Genomic DNA, 11206 nt, shown 5'->3' on the forward strand with positions numbered 1-11206 from the left:
TGACACAGTGATTTAATATTAACACTGACATATTTCTCACTGCATTCTCAAAATGATTATTGTTCCAATATTCTTGCCTGTGTGTTTATGTCTATGAAGCAGTTTTCTTTTTACCAGTTTAATCACTTATTGATTCTTCACATTAAATGTTTCAATCAGTATTATATGTAATCATTATCTATTTTGTGAATAATCAACTGAGAACAGGTGTTGTGATTTTCAGCAGAGTTGAAAATGTGCTGACTCATTCAGGATGTATGGTACATTTCATCCAGACTTTCAATAGCCTCTTCTTTAGTGAATTCTGTCCATTTAGGGGGAATCTCACCACGTCCTGTGAAACTTAAACCATAGTGCTCTTCTAGCCTCTTCTTAAATTTGCAAACAAACCATATCCAGTACTTCGATGTATACTCATCAGGAGTAATGCTCCTGTTAGCAAACCTCGGCCCAGCTTTTCTGTAATCTTTATAAAGAAAAAGCTCCCCTGAAACTCCATCTGGGTAAAAATTTCCATCACTTGCAACTTCTGTTGTGCAGAACTTAACACACATTTCCTTAGTGTTTCTGTAATGCACACCATTGACTGCTTTAGATCGATGAAAGGGGCAACTGTGATCAATTTTGTCCTTAATCACATGATCTTTAACAGTGTTGGTACAAACAGCTGAACAGAACGGGCAGGTTTCCCAGCAACAGTTACACAGCTGATCAATGAGGATTTCATCAGGTCTCACTCTGAATTCCTTTATCTTATCCAAGGAAAGCCGATTCAGCTCCTCTTTGATGGATATAAGACCTTTCTCAATCTCTTCTTTAAGAAAGTCAAAATTGTTTATGTCCATGAAGTTTTGACAAGAGATGGCACCAAGAGTCAGTTTATCTTTAAGGAAACTGGAAAATTCCTTTGCCCACATGTCGATGTCTCCGTTCTGTGTTGTGACTTTATTTGTTGCATCAAATAAAGCTTGACTGACAAGTTTGTTGATGTCATCCACATTTTTCCTGAGTATATCCAATGCTGCATCTTTTGATTCTCCGGACATGTATGTGTTTACTCTCGCTTTGATAAAAGCTTCTACTTGCTTCCTTGGATTTTGGATGTAGTTGATGAAACCATTAAAGTCCTCTTTCTCTGCAAAGGACTTCAACAAATGCTTCTCTAAGTTCAGTCTGTTCTCACTGAATGCTGGGCAGCTGCACCTCATCTTTCCAGCGAGATCAATGGCAGTCTTGTTACAAACAGCCTCAACAATGGAAACCTTCAATTTTTCACAGATCATTTCTCCTAAAAACGACAGCAGATGAGTTTCCTTTGCAGAAGCTTCTAAAAATGTTGTAGTATTGTATTTTCTTGCTTTCCAAGTAAGTGTGTGCATCATTTTTCACAGTGAATATTTTGTGAGACTCTGAAAGCCAAGTGGCTGCCCTGTCAAATACATACAGTAAGAGATCAACTGTGAACTCCTTCTTGAAATCATACTTCTTGTTTTTTTCAAACTGTGTCACTGTCCGCTGAACATTTTGGGCCACTTCTTGTAAGTAAGTTGGACTGTAGCCTCTTGTTGCTTCAGGTTTCTTCATAATTCCATTAAGAGACTGGTTTTCAACATTGGTTATTAGTGATCTAATCAGTTCCTGGTCCCCATGCTCAAGAAGTCCTTTAAACTGACATTTTAGTTTTTCAGTTTTATCTCCAATAAATGCATACATTTGGCTGGCAAACCCCTGTTCTCTTGTGTTTTGGTGCTTGCGAAGGACTACGTATCCAGTGTAATCAGCAACCTGGGATATTGTTTTGTATCTGCCATTCTTTTTGCATTTAAATATGAGATTCCATTCGAAACCAAGGATATGAAGGATATTTGCCAGGTCATCTTCAAGATTGATGTCCTTAATGGGTTTTGTATCTGCAGTTAAATCCTTTACCCAGTCACTCCAAACACCATCGAACTGCTTTTGAAGTTCCCTGTTATCTTTTGATTTGTCTTTTAACTGATGAGCGAGCTCTTTGCTCTTTAGCAGCAGTTTGCTCTCAACGTCTTTTTTCTTATCATCCAGCTTTTTACACGCTTTCTTCTGCTGAATAACTTCATCCAGTTTTCTTTCTGTTCCTCTCACCAGCTCCTCTTGGAACTCCTTTATTTTGTTTTCAAATTGGCCTCTCCACTGAACCAACATATCTTTGTCTCCGTCATCCTCAAAGTACTTTAACATATCTTTTTTGATTTTTTTCAGATGTTTTGCTCATTTCTTTAAAAATATAACTACGCTTAATTTTGTCAAGTTCTCCATTTTCAATTCTGGTGTGAAGCTGGTTTTCAATAGTCAGCATGTTGCTCCTCAGGGCCCAGGTCCAGTTCCCATATTCAACCTCAAGTTTTCTGTAAATTGCAATTTCTAATGTGTTTTTGAAGTTGAAAACAAAGTGCTCATTCATCAGGGCATTCCACAAGTCATGAATTTTGATTTTGAAATGTGAGAGAGTGATCCCAGTGGACTGTTTAGCCTTAGACAGGATGATGTTCTTCAGCTCTTGGACACTCTCACTGTAGCCTGGATTTGGAGGAGCCATTGGTGGACTTCCCTCCCATAACTGAGCAAAGTATTTCACATCTGTTTGCACATCAAAGGCAATGACGTCACTGAAGCACTCAGCATCACACACTTCCTCTTTAGCAGCTAGCTGAGCCATCTGGTCCAGTTTTTCTTGTAGGCGTCTTTTCCCATCCATGTTTTTCTCAGCAGCTGCGATATCTGTCACATTCTGGTGAACAAACACACAACTCGGAGAAAGTTTAACTTTCTTCATCCTCATGAAAGCCTGAACAACAATCTGCAGGACATCCTGCATGTCAGCTGGATTCTCACCAAAGATGTTGATCAGTGTCATGTTTCCCAGACCAACAGTAAATGTTGCTAATTCATTGTCGTGATGAAGAGTATCATTACTTTCCAGCTCAAGAGCCCGCAGTCCTTCAGTGTCCACCACTAGAACATAGTCAAACTGGAAGTCTTTCTTGATTTCCTCTGACACTTTGACCAGCTGCATGAAGGCACCTTTGGTGCACCTGCCTGCACTCACTGCAAACTTCAGTCCAAACATGGCATTCAGCATTGTTGATTTTCCACTGCTTTGTACGCCCAAAACTGACAACACAAAAACTCTCTGGTCACCTAGTTTCTTAATGACTTCATCAAAAAGATTTGAGATCCATATTAAAGGCACATGACCTGCATCACCATCCATCAGCTCCACTGGGTGTCCTGAAATCATCAGATCTGCAGCCAGTTCAGGGAATGTAGTCCAGTAGGTCATACTGCTCTCTGCTTGTACTGCTCTATGGGCTTCATAGATCTGTCCCATTTCCCTGAAGATGTGCTCCAGGCCAAAGGTTGCAGACTGCAGTTTTTTGGAGATTTCTTCAAGCTCTATTTGTTTGCTTGTTAACAGATCAGATTTGTCATGTTTCTTCTTCAGAGTCAAGACCTCAGTCCACTTTTCATCATAGCTTTTGAGAATTGAAGAGAGATCATCTGTGGATAGGGCATCTATTAAGATCTCAGTCCATTTAAGGAAGTACTCCTTCTGTGTTGATGGCTCTTTTGATGACAAGAGGCTTTCTGTGAATGACTTCATCAGTTCATTACATGAAGCTTGGCACTGATTTTGTCTTATTTTATTCAGTTGCTGCTGTTTTTGACTTTTTTCCTGCTCGGTGTTTCCTTTAAGGTGATACAGCTCTTTATTTATTCTGCACCACTCATGCCACAGATCGCCTTGACAAGGTAGAAATGTAACTTTGATCTTTGAAATTTCCATCCCTTGAAGCATTTTAACTGTTTTCATTGCAGCTGATTTCCCTTTTTGACAGACTTCATCATCTTCATCCACTGTGACTCCAGGGACTTTAGCCATGGATTCAAGCTTGAAGGATCTATGAGGTCCAGATGAAATTTTTTTGATAATTCCTTTCAATCCTTCAGAAACATCTGACTGACTTTTGTCTTTCAGACCCATTTTGTATTTTCCATCTTTCACTTGAACTGCACCACGGTCATTATCAGCAACGAGAATAATGAGAGGCTTTGGTGACTTGAAAAGGTCTTGGATGACTGTAGTACTTTTCTGGCCTTTTTCCAGAGTTGGCACAAGAACAACAGTGACTGATGATTTTTCTGTCAGTATCTTATGCTGTTTTTCAAATGACAGAGCATCACCATGAAGATTACAAAAGGCAATGCAGTCTGTAAAGGAGTCATTGGGTTTTCCAGCAGGGCAGTACCAGGCAATCTCTGCCACACCATCCATCAGCAGGCGACATTTGGTGCTACCTGGACAGTTCCTGTGGAAGAAGGTGCTGTGACGGTCATTGATCAAAGTGTTCATGAGCTGAGATTTTGACACTGGAAGTGAACCCAGGCGGAAGAAAAACACCATGGGTGTCTCAGCTTTGCAGATGGGCATACTCTTCATGTTGACAACATTTGAATTTTCTTTGATTTGAGTTTTCTTCCATGTTTTTTGTATCTGCCTGAATGTCCACAAAGGACATTCAATATCCTTTGTGACTGGGTCAGGGACAAGCAAAGGTAAGGCGTACTGACACTGTGATAGCTTTGTAACCAGGTTCTGCTTCAGGAAACTGTCTGAGCAGTGAAATACTGCCATCTGAACATCCATTGGATGCACCTGAGATTGTATTGAGTTATCAGAGTCTACACTGTCACTAAATAAATCATCAAAGTCTTCACTGTCAGACACTGGAACAGACTGTGAATAACTCAAATCAGGATTGTCTTGTTTTACCTGAATATATCTGGCTCTGTAGTCTAACATCATCAACCTCTGAATAAAAGTATGAGCTAGATCTTTCTCAGATGTGTCATGGCCCTGTTTCACAGGAGGGCCTATTTTAAGAAAGTCTGCTGGTGACATCTTCTGTTGTTTGTGTTGAAGGTTGAGTCTTCTGAGCAGTGTTTCACTTTCTGCTTGAAATCGTTGACTGTTCCTCTCATCAGAAATATTAAAAGTCTGTAGTTTAAAAAAGAAGAAATTTACTAATTGGCAGAAATTATAACATTTTATCACTAACATCATGCAAAATAGTTTTGTATGAAGTTTCTGACCTTATCCTTGTTTCCACTCACATCCTTGAAGGCACCTGCACAACAGATTTAATTATGACATGGAGAGAAAGAGATTAATTCACCATGGAAGTATTAACAGTACAAAGTTATGACCAGATTGTGCAGTTGTGGGGTGTCTATGCATATGCTTATCAAACCCATCTGCTTTGCATTGTCTTTCTAATATTTGATGCTTTATAGCCAATACCAAGCCTTTTGCTAAAACAACAATTGAGAAGAAAGCTCTGAAATGATCCCTACAGCTTTACAGTGCTCTGAAGTAAAAACAAGACGATTGAAGCTGAAAGCAGTGATTAAAAGGCCCTTGCAACACAACAAACCATAAACATTTTTATGCCCGGTAGATGGAAATGTAGAATACTAATCAAATTCTAATCAGTCAATGATTTGTATCATGGATGGAATCAGCATTTCAAATTTCATCTAGATTGGATGATGACCATAACTCACTCTATATTTCCTATCTTCACTAGGTGCCACAATAATTGTGACCTAATACTGATACATAGATGTTTTGAGACTCAGACTCCCACCAAGTATGTAAAGTTTGGATCATATTGGACAATGTATAATTGGGATTTGACAATGTCGTTTTCTGTGGTGAATGATTGAAATTCAACATGCTGCCAAGGATACACCCTTTCATGAAAATCACTGATTTTAAAAATAGCTTGCAGTTGTAATTCAGAAATTCAGAAGAGAGCGCCATCTTTCCTCTGCTATGTTTTTAAGGGGTACAAACCTCATAATATCAACTGCACGAAAACTATATTCAGTAAAAAAGATGGATACAGCTACTGGGATCTCGATCACTGGTTTCAGAAGTCCCATTTTGAAGGCTCAAGATGATTGTTTGCAAACTTGTTGCATTTCATTTGCAAAAACCTGGATGTGATATGAATGGATGGGGATGACTACGAAACCACACACTTTTCTAGTAATGAGTTGAGATTGACAAGTTGTTTGCCAAACCGCCAAGACAGAAAGCCATTTCCTACAGATCAATGAAACAGGAAGTCTATTTGCAACAACAGCAACTGCCATTAGAGGTCTTCAGCTAGAAAATGGTTTAAGGCACTTTCAAAATGGCTTCCTTTTTCTGACCTCGAAACTACATCAATCTTTTATACTGGCTATGATACAAACTCCGGGGTCAGAAGAGGGCAACGACTAGAATAACATCCAACTCTACACTGTTGCCTCATTCTGTTACAGCAAGAGCAGTAAGTTCTACCATATGGGAAAAACCAAACAAGTTAAAGAAAAAAACAAAACAAACCTTTGAATTAGTAAGCATGCAATGTAATTCTTCAATAAGATGTTACCTTTCTCCTCAGTTTCAGCTGATACAGTCTTGTGTCCACCTTCTCCCCCTGCGCTGCCATCATTCTGCTGGGAGTGTCCAGCAACTCCAGGTCCATTCAAAGACCCACACTATGAAAAGGATTATTTTAAACAACTTAAGTTTATTCTTCATTAGTCCAACACTTGGACAATTCACATTATTACAGCACCAGAGTGGACAGAAAAAAAAAATAGATCCAGCATATGTAGTGGTGGAAAACCAGAGTAAGAAGGTTGTTGTGATTGATGTAGCAATGCCAAGTAATAGCAACATCAGAAGAAGGGATGTGAGAAGGTCAACAAAAACCAAGGGCTAAGAAAGGTTTAAAGTTAAGTGTAACTATATAGTGTAGAAACTACATGATATGCAGAGAGGGTATATTGAATTGTTCATATCATGTTCGAGTGAAGTAAGTCAATAATATAGGAATGTTAAATCTTGCAACACTGCATGTGATTTCATCTCGCGCACTTTGGATTGTGGTTTGAGGAAGGCATCCATCTCAGTCAAGTCGAGCAGCCACCTTTACTTTTTTCGGTATACCGAAAAAGGACATTGGGTGGTTGTTACATTTACAAAAGTCTTAACTTGTAATTTGAACAAAATAATTTCACGTTTCTATGGTGAACATAATTAAATCATGTAGGATCTATAAGAAATTCAACAACTTAATTTGTTCTTGTTTAGATGACATGATACAATCTAGTCAGAGTGGTTAGTTGCTGGACTCGTGAAATTCACAAGATCACATGAGATTTTAAACTGCAGGAAAATCACTCGAGTTGTAAGTGGCAGAGAACTACACACACACCAAATGTATGCTATCGCTATTTATTGTGGTTTAACCTGTCAAGGACAAAAACGTACAGAAATCATAGCTTTCGTACTTCATTAATCCTGGATTGGTGGCATGGTGGCTAGTGCTATTGCCTCACAGCAAGAAGATCCTAGGTTCAAATCCACATTCTCACTAGTTTGCAGTGGGTTCTCTCTGGGTATTCTGGTTTCCTCCCACAGTTAAAAGTCATGAAATTAGAACTAGGTTAATTGGTGATACCAAATTGCCCATGAATGTGAGTGCAAATGGTTGTTTGTCTCTACGTGATAGACTGGTAAACTGTTCAGGGTGTATCCTGCCTCTTAACCTTTCACTTCTGGGATATGCCCCAGCCCCTCTGCAACCCGGATAAAGATAGGATGGTAGTCATTGTAAATCCAATTGCTTTTTATGTTAACCACACTCTAGACTTTGTTCAACATTAAGTAATATAAAGACAACATGTAGTATTTAAGTGGCCAAGTAATGTAGTGGCAAATTTCTGTCTCAAGCTTTGAAAAAAGAATTCTTCCACTTCTTAATGTGAGCTGTCCAGATTTATTTCTGACTCGTACATACAAACAAATGATGTCACGGTCAAAAAACTATTTGCTGCTGCAGCTCACATTTCCATTGCTGTCCTGGCTCATTCTGACCTGCTACCACACATGCGCCGTAATGTTTTCCTACCCGACACAAATCAAACATGCAGCATATATTCTCTAACAATCAAACATGTAACATAAGAACGGAAACAGTATCAAAAATATTTCTCTATAGATTGGCTCTAACAAGTAGTATTGGGGTAAAGGTTATTGAATAGTGTTGGAATAAAATTACAAAATTGTGATAGATGAAAATATTCCAAGACCTCAACTTGCTTCATCTAAATATGTTTCAACCCCGTTTCATCAACAAAAAATGCACAGTTTTTTTTAATATGAATAATTTGTGTTGATTTGACTAAGTTGTTTATGTTTCTGCTAAAGCAAAACAATTGTGTGCAACCAATAAAATTTGAATTTGAATGTCCACTATAGTCCACTATAATTAAGTAAATCCAACATGCTCTTTTTTTAGTGTACGGAAAGACCCTCCATGTACATAAAAAAAATAAATAAATTAAGATCAACAGGACAGACAGCAACAACAGTATAGTAAAAATATGCAAAGTTCCAAATTTTATCTTTCAAAGCTGGAACTTTTCAGTTAGAAAAAGTCTGAACTAAAAGGGCTTTAAAAAATTATTTTATTGCTGTAATGAATGTGAAGTACATGAAAAAAAATAATCTTACCTTTAGATTTTCAGTCAGATTCTCCCTCTCTTCTGATGAAGGATTATGTAAGAAGAAAAAGATTGGACCAGGTCATTGCATAGTTTTATAACACAAGAGTCACCTACTATATATTCATTATATGTTGAAATTTTCTCATCCAACCGACCCTTTAATTTTTTTCCTTTTGCAGTATTCATTAATTGTGTAAGTTATATCATGTTATTGCAGATATAGAGCACTTTGTGAAAAGGCAAATCAAGTCTTTACAAAATATTTTTAAAAAAATACTGGACCAAGAGTTTTAGGTTTGGGGATAATTTGAATTCTCTCTAGCTTTGGATCCTTAAACATATTTGCGTAGTGTTTGTATTATTATTTAGCTTTGTGCTAAGTTATTTCTTAGTTATTATGGTGTGATGTTTATAGTCCTTATATATTTATTAATTTCCTGGTTTCTGTGCCTTAAGTTCCTCACCTAATTGACAATAGGTTTGTTAATCACCTCTTGCATTCTCATTCTGTTCTTCTAGTGTGCTGTCTGTGATGGTTTAGATTCTGTCTTAGGCCTGGTCTCAGTGATAGTTATTTCATGTCTTATTTTGACAGTCTTTTGTCTTATGTGCTTTTGGCTTATTTCTAATTACCCTGAGTCCTTATTCTGTGATTAGTTTCTGTCTTGTCCTTAATTATTTTGTATGTGGTTTGTGATCAGCAGTGAAGCTGCTTTTTAATCTTATTCCCATTTGAAGGAAAAAAATCAATCACTACTGCGAAGAGGACTCCAAAATCATGTCCAAAACACGAAAACGGAAAGATCGCGTTTGTTACAAAGAGCAGAAGGTGGGAACACTCACCACTGCAGTGTCATAAAAAAAAATCAAATGATCAATTTTGACGTTAGAAGAGTGTAGATGGATTGGTTGTTTACATCACTCAACACAAGCAGAACTGCATTACAAAATCAGAAGACACATCGTCCATATTCAGAAGCACATCTCTGTATAGTGACAGTTCTTATGATTTAAACAGGCAAATGTTCAGCATTCAAACTACAGGTTAACAATAGTCAAATGTTTCCCCTGTTATGTCGATATCAGCTAGTCAAGAACACACCTACACAGCATGTCAACAATCTGTGAAAAAAAAGCCACAAAAAATAAATGAATCATTGCTGATAAGGGTTTCTATAGTACAGGGTGGGCCATTTATATAGATACACCGTAATAACATGGGAATGGTTGGTGATATTAAAGTCCTGTTTCTGGCACATTAGTATATGTGAGGGGGCAAACTCCTCAAGATGGGTGGTGACCATGGTGGCCATTTAGAAGTCGGCCATCTTGGATACAACTTTTGTTTTTTTCAATAGGAAGAGGGCCATGTGACACATCAAACTTATTGTATTGTATTGTATCGTATGATTGCAAGTGAGCTGCTTTTCTTCATTTTGTACTCTGGTTGTTGACATGGCATGGCAATTTTATAGTCTTAAAAGATACAATTTTATTCAGTTAGTAGCATCAGTTGAACTACTATAAATAGTGAGACATTTTCTGTTTTACATGGGCCTATTGTTATAAAACCTGTCTTAATTTTAAAATCTTTAAAACTTTATGCCAAACCCCCAAAATGCCTTATGGTGTGACTGTGTCAACCCTGCTTCAAGAAATACTAACTTTTATAAATGAAAAAACAAAGCTTACAAATAACCCTGACATAACTGTATGTCTATTATAGTAAACCACAATATTTTTTACATATATTACACTCAAGCATGGCACTGGATGTGCAGATGATTAAAGATAATTTTGACATGATAGATTAATCATGTGATATTGGGGATGGAAAACTGAAAGCTCTGTGTTGCATTTTACTTTTGGAAACTTTAGGAACCACAAGTAAGTCTTCCCATATGGAAAAGATATATATAAATCTTCTAAGGTTTGTATCTGTCTTGTGTGAAACTTGTATGAAAAGCATACAAGAGTGAAAACAGATATAAGATCCGTTGAAAAATTATATAATGAAACTTGTATGTTTTGGATACTTACTAAAACAATGTATGAAAGTAATGAGAAAGTGGCCACTTTCATGAGTAAATCATGTAAGCCTTAATCACATATAAGTTTTTACTATTTCTTTTCCATATGGGTTCAAGCAAACTGAACATTAATTACACATGTACGTCAGTTTAGTGTGTTTATTTTCTCTCTACTCACCTTTTGATGCCAAACTTACTAAACACTGCACCAGGTCATTCCTTCCCGTTAGTGTCAATACCTCAATTGTTTTCTTTGCTAAGTTTTCATTGTAAGTCTTCTTCATCTCATCCACTGTCTCCATTATGTTTGCTTTTTCCAAATGTCTCTTTGGGATTGGAGAGACTTTATCCTGCTGCAGGATCCATTTGAACTTTTTAAACTCTTCATCTGACAAATCCTCCAAAATTCTCACCAGCTGGATAGTTATTGGCAAGGGTTTTTCTTGGTCCTCCATGTCTTACTAATCCTGTTCAGAATTTAGAAATAAGAAGCTTAAAATGATATAAATAATTAATCTTCACTATGTAGTGTTAAAAACAAACACAATAAAGCAATAAAAGTATGGATGTTGTAA

General features: G+C 37.3%; 2 protein-coding genes across 2 annotated transcripts; both read right to left on the minus strand.

Moving 5' to 3' along the window:
* Window positions 1-224: 224 nt before the first annotated feature.
* On the minus strand, window positions 225-1240 carry LOC120717776 (interferon-induced very large GTPase 1-like). The gene has a single exon (XM_040006002.1). It carries the CDS (start codon window positions 1206-1208, stop codon window positions 249-251), a length of 960 nt encoding a protein of 319 aa, XP_039861936.1. The 5' UTR covers window positions 1209-1240; the 3' UTR covers window positions 225-248.
* Window positions 1241-1263: 23 nt separating this feature from the next.
* Window positions 1264-9348, minus strand: LOC120717771 (interferon-induced very large GTPase 1-like). Its single transcript, XM_040005996.1, is given in 5 exon segments — window positions 1264-2232; window positions 2234-5035; window positions 5131-5165; window positions 6477-6585; window positions 8609-9348. Coding segments are annotated over 2 exon segments (3666 nt in total). The 5' UTR covers window positions 4940-5035; window positions 5131-5165; window positions 6477-6585; window positions 8609-9348; the 3' UTR covers window positions 1264-1272.
* Between the last annotated feature and the right edge of the window lie 1858 nt (window positions 9349-11206).

The sequence above is a fragment of the Simochromis diagramma genome, unplaced genomic scaffold, assembly GCF_900408965.1.
Source record: "Simochromis diagramma unplaced genomic scaffold, fSimDia1.1 OVJJ01000510.1, whole genome shotgun sequence".
Taxonomy (NCBI): domain Eukaryota; kingdom Metazoa; phylum Chordata; class Actinopteri; order Cichliformes; family Cichlidae; genus Simochromis; species Simochromis diagramma.

Bases quoted from the DNA above. Each gene is read 5' to 3' on its own strand.
- LOC120717776 (XM_040006002.1), bottom strand. From the start codon at position 1,208: ATGAGGTGCAGCTGCCCAGCATTCAGTGAGAACAGACTGAACTTAGAG.